The sequence below is a fragment of the Platalea leucorodia genome (assembly GCF_965183815.1).
Source record: "Platalea leucorodia genome assembly, chromosome: 5".
NCBI classification, from domain to species: Eukaryota; Metazoa; Chordata; class Aves; order Pelecaniformes; family Threskiornithidae; genus Platalea; species Platalea leucorodia.
In genome coordinates, this window is record NC_138827.1 from 13,573,120 (window position 1) to 13,589,877 (window position 16,758).

A 16,758-nucleotide genomic window follows, 5' to 3' on the forward strand; every position below is an offset into this window, starting at 1 on the left:
GGAACAGAAAGAAAAAGATTTAAGAAATCCATGAAAAGAGGCGCAGATGGTTGCCATATTAAAATTAAGGGGATCAACACGATGAGAATGGGAGAAGACTAAACTCTGGCTAAAGCACAGATTTTACATCAGGCTTCCAAACATCACATTTAAATACATTACACCCTTCCAACACCCAAACATGGCCTAAAGTCTCCCAAAACTGCATTCTGACTACTCTGAAAACTGGAGCTTCAGATTTTGAGACAACACAGGAATATTTTCTCCCCACCACGCACATGCACAAAAAGCATTCTGTCAAGGAAAGCAAAAACCTAAGGCACCGCAGAAAGTGAAGAATAATGCACATTTTAACATAAGATAACAGGATAACAAAGAACAGAAGAGCTTGGAGCAATACTCCAGCATATGCTGCATGTCACATTCAATAGGTGACAGCTTCGTCCAAGACTTCTCTATTTAAAGACCGGTGGCTTCAGTACACATGCAATTATTGTAAGACAACCACCATTAGTTTTCTCTTGAAACTTCCACCTCGCAGGCACTCCTCCCTCAAGAAGATTTTAAATGCTTCTAAAGCAATGCTTTCATCTTTTACACATACTAAGTCCTAAAAACACTGAGCACATAACCTTTATTTCTAAATAAACACAATGATTATCCTCATCATCCCTGGCTGCTCATTGCCACTTCCTCTGCCCTGCTTTGGAACAGCACAAGTATTTATGCACTCACACAGTAAACCTGACGAGGGAACCGATCTGGGCGAAAGCTGTTTTCCATTCTAGATTATTTTTTGCTATGCAGGACCACCTCTTTCAGCTGCAGTGCTCACAGAACCATAAAGTACCAGGTAGGAACAGAACATTTTCACACAGACACTTGAGTCAGAAGCCCCACGTGGCAGGAATAGCAGAACTGCTCTAAGTTGAGACTAACTTGTCCTGGCAGAACTACGCAAGAGAAATTCACACGACATTAATCCTTGTGCAAAAGCCAGCAGAAAGCCCTATTTTGAGGGATTTTACGGAATATTAGCAACCTGCATACATTGGCCCTCTTCACAGAGTGAATTCTTTAACATCTATCAAACCTGCAACTTCAGTGGACAGCAAATTTTTTAATGACAAAATTAAGCTCTTAAAAGTAACTGTAAAATGTAGTACTGTGTCTGTACAGGACAACAGCAGATAATCTTTCCATGAGGTAAGCTGAGACCTCATAACTATAAAAGTTTCTGTAATAAGCATAGCTTCTTTTTTTGTTTTGGTTTTTGTTGTTTGTTTGTGGGGTTTTTTTTAATTAGTGTTTCCTCCTATGCAGTGTTTATTTTCCTTTTTGGTGCCCTGGGAATTCCCACTGTGATGAGACAGCTTGTTTTACACTGGGAATCTCGTAAACAGCAGTCATGCAATTTTCAGTATGTTCACAGATCATAAATTACAATTATTTACATAAAACTTAGATGTACAAAATGAAGTTTCAATATCCTCATACTATGCTAATTCTAATTTTCTTCTCCAATTAGGAATTAGCTCTAAAGTAGGCAGCCACCATTAGCCAACCCAGACAAACCCACCACCTCACCCCCCCAAACACTGAAATTAGGACTTAAGTTCAGGTCAGTGGTACAGTTACAGACAGTAGCCAGCAAACACTTTTAATTAGGTTGATTTCTTGCTTAGTGACAAAAGACCAGAGGGCTACTGTAGGCTACTCCAATAAAAATATTTGCTCAACTATGGAGTGATCATGCCAGAATTATGGCATTACTGGAACTAGCAACAGTAACCCCCAGTCTTGCCTTGATTGGCTGCAGTTAATTAAGTATCCAGAAACGCATATGAGCAATTCAAATTATTTCAGCATGCACTGCTTTGTATATCTGTCAACAGATTTTTTTTTTTTTAAACCAGTAACCACTTATTCATAATGGACATTCAGAGAAAGGTAAATTACTACCTTGTGAGAAAGGAGAAGATTATGAGCTTCATTCACTACTGCAAAGATATTCAATGCCTTAGATGGAAGAGAGTGCAGAGTAGCTAAGCATAGTTAATCAAGATTCAAAAAGGAAAGTAGAGAACTCCAATATTCTCCCTTCTCTTCTATTCACTGAAAAAAAAGAGCGCTAATCCACCACTAAATGCAGAATCAAGAAATCTGATTCCCTTTTCCCTCCCTCTCTCCTCCCTTCCCCCCAACTCCAAAAGCAGAAGCTGCATAGAAGGACTTCCCGTACTGAGTGTAGCACCTGTGTAATTACAAATTACAACTGTGCTAACCACTGTACTAAATAGAGATGCTTGCCACTTAATTAAACCCTTTCTTAGAGAGGAAATGCATACACATTCACACTATCTCCTCTTCTTAATTGGTCTCAGACATTGCAGGAAGCTAGTCCCCAAGATTTGTCAGCTAGCCAGCCCACAGATGTTTCAGAAAGAAAACCAGGTCAGCATTAACAGGTTCACTTCTTTGGCTCTAGGCGACAGGTCAGCAGATCAGTGTCTGCTGTCTGCAGCTGGCAGGCTCCACTAAGTGAAAATGGTCCTTAAGCATTGGCCTGAATTCCTGTCAAATCTGCACTTCTCTTTACAGGCCTGGACAGCAAGCATACAAAAGAGCTATAGCAGCTTAATGCGATATCATCACTGAAGCCAACTAAATTTACCCTTGCAAATTGAAGGACGACTATAGGTACTCTCCAAACCCATGCGTCATTAAGCCTACGAGTCCCTCCAGGTCAGCCTTACACTGTAGGCACCAGGGGGCTGAGACCTGCCTTCCAATATAACTGCAATTAGAGGCAACTCAAGAACATCCAAGACCACGAATGGAGCCTCTGAGCAACACAGAAGAGTCCAAGCACGCTACTTTTCTTTCTGATACGTCAGCGTCACCTTTAATTTCCATACTGTATTCCAATGCCCTTCAGAAAAGGACAGCTGCTCTCTCCATTGCTTCCCAGTGATGAGCATGGAAAAAAGGAAAATGATTCTGAAAACTAATAGAACAAAATATTTTGCTTTATCTTCCACACACAAACACCGAGCATGAGCTGACAGTACTATCTGCAACAGAAAATGGTGCCCCAAAAAGGAAACACCTACTTAAATAGGTCATTATCAATTTATTTGATCACCTTCCAATCCTTGATTACTATAACATCTAAAAATCTATCACTGATATAAAATAGTTCTGCTGTGTATACAAAGATCTTTGAGCCCAGCAGGTGAAAATGTAAAAACTTCACATAGTCACTACTTCCAATTAAAAACCCCAAACCAAAAAAACCAAATAAACAAAAAAGAAAAAAGAACAGCAAACCCCACATCACACATTACTATTTATTCTCTCAAAAATAAAATGCTTGGACTAAAACTCCTCTGAAGCTGTTGCTTGTGGTCCACCTGTCAGCCTTCACAAATTTGCATAACTTCTCAGCAGAACTTCAACTTTTCAAAACTTGCAGTCTTCTTCCACTTATGGATAAATACAAAGACAAATTTAGCATTAACCCTTCTCGGCTGCTATCAATGACTATCAGTATCATCAGTATCTGACTTACTAACTGCCTTATCTTTAAAACATACCTGATGCACCTCATTTTGCATCATTCTGTACTCCAGGCTCTATCTGTTTATGGACAGCAAAATCACCTGGCTAATTCATTAGAGGACAAAGGCAATACCAGCCAAACATAGACAAGCAGCAGCAAAAAAAGGCTTATTTAGATGAAAAGCTCACAGAACAAGAACCCTCTTTTTTTTTTTATTTGGGTATCTTCTACATGCCGCAGAAAGGAAAGCCAGAACAGTAACAGTGCTGCTCTAGAGGATGCAATTCTAAAGCTTGGGGTGGGGAGAAAAGAACCAGGCTTTGAAGAACTCCTATTAAGCAAGGCAAAATGAAGAATGTGTGGTGTAAATATGAAGTTTACAGGGTTGGTTGGAAAAACACTCTATATGCCATTAGAGAAATATGCACTATCTTTTTCATACCCATTTACTACCCTAAGTACTGGACAAGACGACAGTGATTGCATGCATGTAGCATTAAACAGATTTTAAAAGATTTGATAGCAACAATGAACAATTTTCCTTAGACTAGCTGACCCTTATTAAGGTGCCCAAATGATGTTTTTTGCATCAGGCTCAGCCTGCCAGACCGGAGCAGAAAACCAGTTTTCTCCAGCAGTAGGAGAAAGGATGCCATCTCCTGGATAGTTTTGCACACTGTCATCCAAATAAAGCGCCGGCCTTCTCTCACACACAACCTTCCAGAAATATTTTTCTGTTAAAATACATATTGTTTAATGGCAGTCAAGGAACTACCTGGAAAACATCTCTAAGCTAATAGCCCAACTCTGAAAAAACAACCAAGTCTGCCATGATTAACATGGTTCTTCAGTGAAGATGGTCAACAACTCAATTACACAAATACTGGATTTTGAAGAAATACAAATGACATCAGCACATCCTGGAGAGACAGGAGGCTTGTTTTCTCAACACAACTCTTTCCTAATAACAAAGTCCTACAATAGACATACGTCTCAAAGAGAGTAAACTCCAAAATAAATAAGACTTTCTACTCACGAAGCAAGAATTTCAAAATTTAGTGTTTTTTCCTTTTACAGTTGAAACCAAATCCTACAGCAGGAATATCAACAGACAGAGCAACACATGACAAATACATGAAAATCCCTAGCAGCATAACAGTAACATGCAAAAAAGACCTACAAGACAAAATTACATCCATGATAAAAGACAGAGCCAACTATACCAGCAAGTAGGCAGTGAGAAGATCAAGGTATCAAAAGGACATATAATTGAATCCAAAAAAGATTATACAGATTCATAATGTGTATACATGAACCATACATAACTATGGCATGCATTATTTTATTATCTGGGTATTGTGCAGCTTGTAAGTATATTATATATCATTTGTATAAGGCAGGCATAATTCCAAGGGCAAATTCTGGAAAGAGCACTGCACAACAGCAATGCAAACACACCAACATGCTCTAGAGCTAAAGCTGTCTTTGTTTCCATGGTTTATGAGAGGAGGAGGAAGACCCAAGAGCTTACAAGTGGAATCCAGACCTAGCAAACGTAAGATGAGCCTTTGAGTAAACTGTTAATGAAATTGTTTTACCCCCAAAAGGTGAAGCATTATAAACACTTATCTCTTTCATTGTTACCAAAAAGAGACCAGTACTAAAACCAGTAGGATTACCACTACACTCCTAAGCGCTGCACCTCCTTTCCAAGTATTATTACATAAAATTACACTTGAAGGTCTGATCATAAGCCAATCTGACAAAAAGTCTGCTGGGACCAGGCAATCAGTGAACAGAAACCACCAAGAGCAGACACAAAACAAGCCCTGTGGAAGTGCTGGAGGAAATGAAAAACCATCCTCTCCTAAAACACCATACGCTGTATGCACTTCCCTTACATTCTCTGTACCAACGAAGAATGTGATAAGAAAACATGAGAAATCCTAATGCATTCCCTTTTCCCTTGCTTATCTAGTTATTAGCAAACAGCACATTGCTCTGGCTCTTTGGGACAACCATCCAACTTGTTCCTATTTTCTTCTACTATGAGATGGGCAATTAACTCTTCTCAAACTTTCACCAACAGCATACTCCAGAAACCTAACCAGGACAATGATCTCTCATCATCTTTATAACCCTGACCAAAAATTAACGTAATTCATGCTGTAAGAAGTCTGAGCAGCAAAAAGAGAGAGGGGGAAATCATCCAGTTCCACTTGCTACAATTGCATGCAAAAGATGATTTTTCTCAAGAGCAATTCCCTTTTCTGTATGAGAAGACACCATTAATAGCACTAAACAATATGGCCCAATCAAAAAGCTAACACTTTACAGCGAATATTCTGATTTTAAATGAAGGAGTTATTAGACTTCAACAGGCAGAATCACTTGGTTCCATTTATTTCCCACTGTGAAATTACCTCATTAATCCTTTAACAGCTTGGGGTAAGTAAAAAGCTTTTACTCCACTGTCTGATAGAACAAGTTTTGTGAAAAGGATTCATACTATTTCTGTCCATTCCTGCCTGTAGGAGATTTAGCACAATTCTAACTTCATCTAAATGTATGCATCCTCAGCAGATGCAGGAGAGAATCTCAAGCATGCTACCTACTAGCATGCCCCTAGAAAAAGGTTCATTATCCTCATTAAACAGAAAACAATGAGAAAATTAAGGGGGCTTTCCCAAGTTGAACACAAGTATCTGTCACATGAAGCAGTAATGTGCCCAAACCATACGTGCATATTCCAAACAATCCCAGCAGTGCGCAGACATAGTTCTGTTGCTGGGCCCATGTAACGAATGGAATAAAGAAACAATTGGTAAAATTAGATTCTGCAGTTCATGTTGCCACTCAGGCCTTGATCCAATATGACAGGTGATCCGTACTATAATGCTCATATCAAGATTGTTATTTACAAAGGAGCATCTCTCCTTCCAGTGTAACAAGAAGGTAAATATTTAGAGAAAATATAAAGCAGTGCTGAAACATATGACACACAAAAGCATCGTAGCTACACAGAAAACCTTCTGCAGTGGAAGAAAATGATCAGAAGATGCACCATTTCCAGCCCCTCTTTATACCACACGCACTCAAGAGACCGTAAAAAAATCTGGTTCAGTGCTCCAGATGTCAGAAAGAGTTTTTAAATAACAGCACACAAAAGACTAGCTGGTGTTACAAAACAACATAAAAGGAGTCCCCCCTTTTATAAGAAACAGTTTATTCCATTTCTCTTGTTAGACAAAATAACTAAATTAACAACTGTTCTTCAGCTGCTTTAGGGAAGAAATGTCACAACACTATCTGGCAGTTTATTTTGATACCCAGATTTTGAAAAAATCATATTTAAACAATTTGTCCTCTTCTCTGGACATACTGTAAAATTCTTAAAAGTTCGCTTATTAAGCTAGCAGAATCTCTAACGAAACATGAATGTAGCTATATGCAAGAAGTTCAAAGAACTCAAAATTGAACCTTGGCCTCAGAGACATTGGCCAAGCTGACTTGGTGAAAAACATTTGTTAGTTCCCAAAGATACTTTATAACAGTTTGTATCTTATGGTTCTTCTCATACATAGTAAAAAGCACTGGAAGAGCTTCTGCATGAAGAAGAGAGAGCAAGAAAGCATGACCAACGCACTTCAGAGATCAGATGATTAAGAGAAAAGGAAAGTGGTTTAAAAGTTTTAACTCCCTCCAGAGCTGTGAGCACATACCTGATATTCAAGCCAGTGCTCTGGTCCAGTTTCTCCCAGCTTTTTAATTTTCCCAGAAGTTTCTAAAGTAGAGATCAAAAGAAAAATTAGAGACACCGACGAATGTTCTAACAGCTAATTTTCCACACAGTTTTCTCAAAATTCTCCGTTCAAATTCAGTGTTTTTTCTCTTCCTCCTGTGGATTTCATTATCTTCTTATCTAGCACTTTTGGGTTGTCATTCTCCAGCCCTCACAAACATTCTCCCTGTCACCTCAGCTCTGTGACACACGAAATCCATGTTGCACTTCAGCGCTGTAGATGATCTAACCCCATGAGCTACCATCACTGTACTAGACCTTGGTAGACTACACTCTTGGCAGCAGAGAAGAAAAGTTGTATCCTCAACACCAGTCCTGTAGCAGTTGAAGTGCCCGTTTCTCCTCTTCCAGTTCCTCTCATAGCTTTTTATTTTCAGTCAATACCAGGTACTATTATCTAAACCTGATCAGACACCAGTGTAGTTCTGCAGACCAACAGGTTTACACATTTAGGTTAATCTCTTGACAACTCACTGTATGCTTGATACAGGGTGGGATGGAAGCAAGACAATTTTATTCATCTGAGACCACATGCTGGCCCTGCTAGCACTGGCAGTAATCCAAGTGTGTATCAAGGTTCTCACCACATGCTTGTTAGGCAACACCATGTCTGGGCAGAGCTTAATGCCAAAAAAAGTGTTTCCAGCAAAAGAAAGGTAAAAGAGAAACAGCAAGGGCAAAAAAAGACACTATGATGAGATAGTTCTTCACAGAAAATATCCATCTGAACAGTAGATATCCTTTTGCCTTTTTCACCTTCATTGCCATAGCTCCCCTCATGCTGACATTTAAGTTTGGGAATGCCTGGTTCAAACACATTAATTAAAACAGGTTATCGTATCTCAACTAACACAATACAGGAAGAGCCTAAAAAACAGGACAGGCAACAAAGGAAACTCCTATTCTGCTCATCCACCAAATATTTCTAGCTCCTCACCTCATTTTCCAATTCAACGGTCACTAGCTGTGCTTGGACTTTCTCATAGCGTTCCAGTTTTCTTTGGAGACCTTCTACCTCCTCTTTAAGCAACCCGTTGTTTTCTTTCATTTCCCTATGGTGAAAAGAGAAACAATGGAGCCATGCAACTCAATTCACTCTCACAAACTTCCAGATGCACATGGAATTACAAGGGAATCAAATGACACTGAACAGACATTATGACATTCAACTGACTCACTTCTATAACCTTCACTGCAAAGCCATTGTTACAAAGAAAACACAGCTTTATTGAACTGATTTTTTTTCTGCTCTAAGTGCCATCCTCATTATGTCCAAACAACCTGAAGTTTTGTATCTGCTTTACTGATTGGCAAAACAGCATGAAGGGCAGCAAAAGACTCCCAACTCTGATCTTCAGTCAGGCTGAATGCAGGGTTGGAACACAGCAAGTAGTAGACACTTGGGCTTTTTGAGTACTCTGTGATGACTGAGCAAGCATAGAGACTGCTTGGTTTTACTTTAACAGAGGTGAGCAAGGGTGAGACAAAACTGTTTCACAAAAAAAAAAATTACCTCTAATCTGTTGATATCATGTTTCTGAGCACAAAAAACAAGCATGAGAAAAGATTCCAAGATAAACAATTTAAAATTATAATGAAACATTAACAAGAACAAAGCCAAGGGAAATTATTTAATTTTAGAATAAGAAAAAGCTGGCAAGATCACTCATGCAATTTAAGCTTTTTTATTTTTTTAAGATGCACCGAAAGATGGAAATTAAGTTCACTCTAAAAAAAAAAAAGCGTGTGTGTGTGTGTGCGCGTGTATCCCTCTCTCTCTTTAAGGCAAGTTATTTCATAGTACGCAGGAATTTAATTTTTCAGATTAATTGTCACTTCAGAAACCCAGAAAGTCTACTCCACTAAGGGCTGTATCAGAGTGCTTTAGAAATTTAAACAAAAGACTCACCAAACATTATGCTGGAACAACAGGCTTTAAAATAGTGGTAACAATAACTAAGCAAAAATAGTTATTACAGAAATGTTCAGCTGTCTCTTCTCTTTACAGGGATTTCTTTCCCAAACCTGTATAGAGTTCATCACTATCTTTAAACATTGAATTTTGTTCTAACAAATAGGTATCACCATCCAGAACAATCAATACGCTCTCACTGTGTTCAGAAAGATTACCCAGATCTTGTCAAATCCTCTCATCTAGTAACCATTACGACACTGCTCAATTCATATGCAGTATTTATATGAAATATTTAAACTTCCTTCTAAAGTTTCCCATATGGAAGCCCACCAGAGGGATTTGAAAGTGCATATAGCGCAATTGTAGCGGGTACAGAAGAACACAAGATAACCCTCTCAACAACTGAACCCTTCTTTCACCTGAAGTAGGCATTTTCCTCCCTGAGCTGGCGCAATTCCCGCTCCATTTTTGGGAAACGGGCCAGTTCTGCCTTCATGTTCTTGACAATTAGAGCATCATGTTCCTGCTGGGAGAACTTCTGTTCCAGATCCTGGAAAACATGGGACGACACGAGGACAGCAACAATTAACTTGGAACTCATAAGAGCTACTTCTCCACTGTACTTTTTCAACTCGAATCAATGACTTGAATGAAGTTGGAAGGGAACTCAGTAGGTCATCTGGTCCAATCCACTGCTCAAAGTAGGGATGACTCTTGTTCCACTTGTAACAGCTGGGCTGGCCTCTTCTCTACACCTGTTTACCCTAAGTTCATAATAAAAAAAGATCTCTGCTAATCTTAAAAGGACCACCCTCTATTGGCTAAACCAAATCTGTGATTTTCTTGTTCTCTATCCCTCCATCAATGAAGTGTAAAGAGGGGCACTTGGATAGCCTGCAAGAATTAAGGATGAAAAGAAACACAACCATGCAGTTTAGCATCATAGTAAATGTTGCCTTTTTTCAAAAAAAAAAAAAAAAAAAAAAAAAACAACAAACAAACAAAAAAAACCAAAAACAACCAACCAACCAAAAACACAACACCTTTATTTAGAGCTGTACTGCAGTCTGATATCCTGTTTCCCGACCTTTCCTTTCAATGAAGGAAATCTCTCTCTTCTTGCAATAGCAGAACTGGCAATGATGCTGGCTTTCAGTGTAGCTTTACTTTACAGCAACCACAGGCAACACCACTATCAGCACCTGCTCAAACCAAAGTCACCCTCCACATCTACCTCTCCCAGGAATATAAAACAAGTGAAAAAGATACACTCCCACCAATCTACGTGGTAATTTGAAAGGGCATAAAGCATCTTTATACTCACATTTAAGTGTGGTTTTGAAAGCTTTGCAAGAAAGTGCACTTTCTAAAAGAGCTAAACCCAACTCCAGAGGAAGGATTTTCCGGGAAGCAGAAAAGTAACTGTAGCTGCTAGGTTCATCCTCCACCATTTGAAAAAAGATTGCTCTAGAAGCAATCTTTTGCAGGGTAGACTTGTGCTCTGGCACAAGATCAAACAGAGCATTCCTCCAGAGCACTGCATAAGAATATAAATCACCTTTCTATAGAGAAAGCATGGGTGGATTTTTTTCCCCAATCAATTGATACAACAAAGGTGAAGAGTGTCACGTTACAGCTAATTGTAGGTAGCCTGGTCCATCCAATTGAATTTAGCCAACTTCAGCTCTTGCTGGCCACCAGATCAGATTCTTATATGACAAAATAACCTTTTATTTTTGCAATAGTATTTTTAAAAAAAAAAAAAAAAACACTGTTCTGTTCTTCCAAGAAATTAAAAACTAAAGCTTTATGGTGGCCACAAAGTTTCTTACCTTAATCTTCTGTTCATATTCTGCCAGTAGGGATTGGCTTGCTTGCAATGTCTGGATTTGCTGACTAGCCTCTTGCCATTTTCTATTAGATGTAGACACAAGAGGCATTTAGCACCCAGGAATCACATACCAGAAACAACCTACATGCAGAAGTATCTCTGACAAACATTTTCAAACACCAATAACAAGGTATATGGTACTGTTATAGAAGATTGTCTCTCACACAGTTTCATACTCATACCATCTCCCTCTAATTTAGAGACAAAAGTACCCATTTTAATAAAAAGACGCATCTTTAGAAATATCCAAAAATCAAGACACCTTATCTCTGGAACCAATAAGTATACACTCACAGTAAATAAACAGCACCTTTGAAATTGAAGAGTTCAACTTACTAAGCAAGGAAAAAACATGCTCATATCTTTCAGCTACCCCTCAACTATGATTTAAGGCTTGATATTTTTGTTCTGTTCAGTCTGTAAAGTTCAGATTAGCCTTTCCCACCCACGTGCCTTCTGTTAACTCTCTACCATGAACATGAGACATCACTGAGATTTTAAGCTCAAGTATTTTTTTTTTTTCTCAAGGTACAATTAAATTGCACCTCAGAGCTAGTTTCAAACAATGGTTATAACCTGCACATCCAGATCAAAGCACCCCTTTGAAGAGGGGAAATCAAACACTGTTGAAAGTTTTCTGAGTGATGACAGCTGAAGAAGGCTGAAGTTTTGTTTGCCTTTTTCTCCCTACAGTTGTTCATCCCCTGCTTACTTTTGTTGAACATCCAGCTGTTCCATCAGTTCCTGCTTCTGAGAGTCTTGGCTTGTCATCTGCATCTCTTGATTCATTATATTCCATTGCAGCTCTGATATTTTCCCTTTTAATATAGTGATTGTCTGAATTAATGGAAAGAAAGAATAAACACACAAGGCTATGACTCTCCAGGCTGGACATTCTAGATGGTGATAGACAGAAATCATATCCAACTAAAAAGTACAAACACTGAATCTAGAAACAATCCCACACTCTTGCAAACCTTCAGACCTACAAACTCACCTCAAAAACAAAGGCAAGAAAAAAAATCATTTAGTTGCTTTCATCTGTCACCCAAATTGTCATTTCCATTACCTACTAAGTGGGTGACCTCAAACTGGCATGAAAAACATCAAGCTTCAAAGCTAGATGATGATAAAACACAAGTATATATATATATTAAATTAAAAAAATTATCCCACAACCATTCCAAATATATTTTGTCTGGGTTTCATAATTGAAAATGTCTGGGTTTGCTTCAACCAAATACCAGAAGTATTACACTTTCCTTAAAAGTAGAGGCCAGTGGTTTTTAAAATTTTGTTCTGAATATCTTAACTCTAAAGAAAAACTCACAGGCTTGTTTCAAATAGCCATTACTCAGCTCCCTTTAACAGAGAAAAAGAGAAAAATCTCAAAACATTACATATGTAGGGTGTTTCCTCGACAGAGAAACATGTAGGGTTCTCATCTTGATACTGATGGATATGGAAATAAAAAGAACACAGAAACAGAACTGCTGCACACATTTCGTATGTGGGTTTCATTCCTCTCACATGCCATCACTGTCTCCCTGTTTTTAATCACTGATAAGTGGCACGTTAAATCTGTTTACCTGCTTTATCACAGATACATTTCCAGTGACACCTAGGCAGGAGGAAGGCTTAAGGACTTAGTGGTTGTTGATTCACAACTGGTGTAGGAAACCAAATTAAACAGAAAAGTTACAAATTAACTAGCTAAACTTAATTCTAATGATATCTGAAAAGGTTGAGGGTTGAGAAGATGGTCTGTTCATCCAAAAGAACTGAAATGATTATCCAAGCTTTTGTTCTACAGTGGAACACACAGGCATTTAAGACACTTTAGGAAGACATACATTGTACATAACTTTGGTCTCATCCACTCTACAGTTCCCCCTACTTCCCATCTTATCTCCTCCATCATTTTCCCCTTCTTTACTCAGTGTCATGTAACCCAACACCTAAACCCAGACACTGTATGTTGCCTTGCACTTTTTTTTTCCTCCTTCTCCATATCAACCTGCCTAAGAAATCTCTTCTCATTGTTAATTAACACAGCAACATCTTCTGACCTGCTCACTTGTGTCTGGACTTGGTTAGGTTCTAAACTTTGACAGCAAAGACGCACACCACCAGAGTTTATCCACTTCCAGATGATGAACATAGTGATTCCAATTTTATATATTTTTTTTTTAAACCAGAAAGGGCATTTTCAATTCACAAGAACTGCAAAGTCACCTGAAGCTATGAACAGATTAAAAAATTACTCTGTTCTTACTTCATTAGCTTCAGCTAATTTGCTCTCCTTCTCTTGCAGCTTCTTACTCATTGTCTCCATGCTCTTCTTATAGGATTTGTTCATCTCCATTTGTTCTTTCAGTTTATTTTCAGCTTCTGTTTCCCTTTCCTGATATTGCTTTATGCGTGTGAGCAGCTCCTGGTTACGGTCAGCCTCTCGCTTGCAAAGAAGAAAAATGCAAAGAGACATAAGAAAGTAGCACAAAGGCGAAGCTGTTTTCATTTCTCCTGTCTCCATTCCTCATTACTGTGGTCACCAAGGCATCATTGTGAAGCAATGCTGCTCAGACCATAGCTTCAAACTTTGCACTAGCAAGGGCAAAAACCTTACCAGCAGCAACTCAACGTCAAGGAACTACGCAGGGCAATGGAGCTACAAAATTAAGAGACAGAGTCTTCCAGCTCTCTTAGACTGAGACATGAATATGAGAATACAGACATGGCTCCACTGCACACTCTCCAGCGGATCAAAGATGAAAACATTTGATGCTCCAATTTAAAGCTGACCCATGCATAGCAAATTGACTTTCAGAAACTCAGATCTCAACAGTTGGGTTAATAAGACAAACTTTCCTCTGCAACTTCTAGAAATTGTATGAGGCTACTTAATGGAAAAGAAGCAGGGTTTAAATGCACAGTATTATCCATGAATACTATAAATATTTTTGCACTCTGACAACCTTTCATACACCATTTCAGTTTATTCCCACCACAAATTGATTAACACTTATTGAAAAAAATGTGTAGTAAATTGCTTTGCTAATCAAAGCAAATCAACACACAGATTTACATAGTAAGTAAGGATTATGCAAAGCAATGTGAGGTTCCTAAAACCTTTATCCACATGACTCAAAAACCCACAGAATCTGAGCAGGGTAATTACCACGGTGCTGGATTAGTGTTGCTCCCTTTTTTTTTTGTACCAGCATTTCAAGGTTTTCTGTGACTGACTCTGCTACATTCCAGTTTGAACTCTTCGTGGCTTAATCCCACATCACCTGACTTCAGACGAACAAGGAATTTAGTCACTGACTCGCTATTTCACAACTACACACTAAATCTGTCACCCAGCACCCTTGTAAAATACAACAAAACATGTTTATTATTTTTTAAAGATTTCTTTTTAAATAATCAGCTGCATACATTATCCTACAAAACCCACAGATCTACTACTTATTTCAGTAACGTAGTTAAGCAAACATATACGGGCATAAAACCAGAAACCAATACAAGCTATTAGTCCCCGAGTAAGGCTCACTGTTTTATCAGTGCAAGCTCTCTTGTGTGACAGTGCATGGTTGGCACTGCTGTCATTCCAATTAATTAGTCACACAAACTAAATGCTGGCAATTGTGCCAGCAGAAGTTTAAATTCATCTGGGAGAAAAATGCTTAAATACTTCTGGGAGAAACCAATAACAAATCCCTTTTGTTATTGCTACTCATGACAATTCAGTGCTAAACTGACAGAATCTAGTGATGAGAACATCAGTTTGTCAACCAAACAAGGCTTTGACGTTCACACTCTTGTGTACATTAGCAAGTTAGTGCAATGCACTGTGAGGGGATCTGTAGAGCAAAACAGTTGGTGCTGGGAACTTGGCACCCACACCACCACCACCACATCTGCAGTAAATGCAAACGCAGTAAATGCGTTCCAGGAGCATTTACTACAGATTGGCTGAAGTCTTGCTCTGAAGACAGAGTGCCCATTAGCAGCTGGAGAGCACTAGGCTTGCTCCTGGACTGCATCTTTCAGTTTAGTTTCATCCAAAAAAGTTCACTACACACATTCTGAGACACAGCACTGCAAACCAAAGCACAGCACGTGAGAATTCAAGAGCATATCCCTGACCCAAACTAAAACACCAACGTAGGTGCACCACCTATGTTCCAACTTAGGCCTATGATACGAAGCCATCTGCAACTGTCATACTTACCTCATAGTTCCTGGCATTGGTATTAGCTGCCTTCTCTAGCTCAATGCGAGCTCGTTTGTGGCTAAGCTCCATCTGCATCTTCTCTCGTTCCACCTGCAGGAGCTGGGATTTGGAGTGGATCTGCCCAGCTTGTTCTTCCAACTGGCCAGTTCACGTGTGAAAAGGGACATTACACACCATTAACAGCACTGCAACAGTATCGTTATCTCCCACCCTGTACTATTCAGATGACACTTGCATGCCATTTTACAAATTACAAGGAAACTACCACAATGTTTGTGGTACTTGTCTTCTCACACCAGCTGCAGATGGGGAAACCAAGAGTCCAACAACACACTCAGAAACCCACATCAAATCAATGTTAGTTGGAAAGAAGTGAATTTCAAGTTCTTCATGCAGAATTTCTCATTCAATCTCTAGAGGTACTCTGACAAAATGTACTTCTCTGTCTAAAAAAATGTTAATTACAAACTCCTCAAGCCTCATAAAAGTAACAGCAGCTAACCAAGAAGCAGAGATCACGCTCCCCATGAAATTTAACTGCTGAGCAAAATAACATGTTTTTCTACTACCTGCTACAACATTACACTTCATTTTTTCATTCAAATTACCTTAGAGCACAGACAATATTAATAGACTACCTCACATCTAAGCAATGTACATTCAACACATAGCTAATGAAGACTCTTTAACCAGAGAGAGCCTCCTCTAATCATCTCGGTAACCAGAGATGTACCACAGATGGAAAATGCATAAATTTTTGTTGACATTCCAAATGCAAAGCAGATTTACATTAAAAAGAAAGCAAGCTTATTTTATACTTAGAGACTGAAATAGAAATTATATTAAGATACAGAATACAGAAATTTTATTCCAGCCTAATAACACTACGTATGATCGAAGATGTCAACTGACTCCGTGCTTTATGAGCATAAGGCAGCTTACAGGAAAAAGTCAAAAAAAACCCTATGTGGATACGAACAGAAGCAGACAAGAAAGCACAACTCGTTAGCACATCAAAGCCATACCACAATGCAAGTCTCCTGTATGTGTCCAGGCAAAGAAACTTTAAGGAAGATTGTGAAAAAAGGTTACAAATGACTTACTGGAAAAATATTAACAGATTTAAAGCTCCTTTGTTCAGCAATATGAAAACAACTTACAATTTAATTTCCTGAGCTGGTATACAGATATAACAAGCAGGGAAGAAATTCAAAGGACCTTTCTTAAATTTCTACAAAACAGAAATAAATATGTCTGAACTTTAAAAAAATTTAAAGATTCTAGAATGTTCACCAAAAGCAAGCTCCCATTATTAAGCTTGCACGAATATCAATTTTTGAAAGAATGGTCA

The 16,758-nt window shown here is 38.7% G+C and overlaps 1 protein-coding gene across 1 annotated transcript in view; it reads right to left on the reverse strand.

Annotated features, from left to right (window-relative positions):
* MAD1L1 (mitotic arrest deficient 1 like 1) overlaps positions 1 to 16,758 on the reverse strand; it is a 380,415-nt gene that overhangs the window by 361,803 nt on the left and 1,854 nt on the right. Inside the window, exons 3-9 of the mRNA XM_082311897.1 lie at positions 15,405 to 15,545; positions 13,446 to 13,625; positions 11,883 to 12,007; positions 11,112 to 11,193; positions 9,699 to 9,829; positions 8,302 to 8,416; positions 7,285 to 7,346 (exon numbers count right to left, since the gene is read on the reverse strand). Coding sequence (XP_082168023.1) covers positions 7,285 to 7,346; positions 8,302 to 8,416; positions 9,699 to 9,829; positions 11,112 to 11,193; positions 11,883 to 12,007; positions 13,446 to 13,625; positions 15,405 to 15,545 — 836 coding nt within the window. The remainder of the gene's footprint in view (positions 1 to 7,284; positions 7,347 to 8,301; positions 8,417 to 9,698; positions 9,830 to 11,111; positions 11,194 to 11,882; positions 12,008 to 13,445; positions 13,626 to 15,404; positions 15,546 to 16,758) is intronic.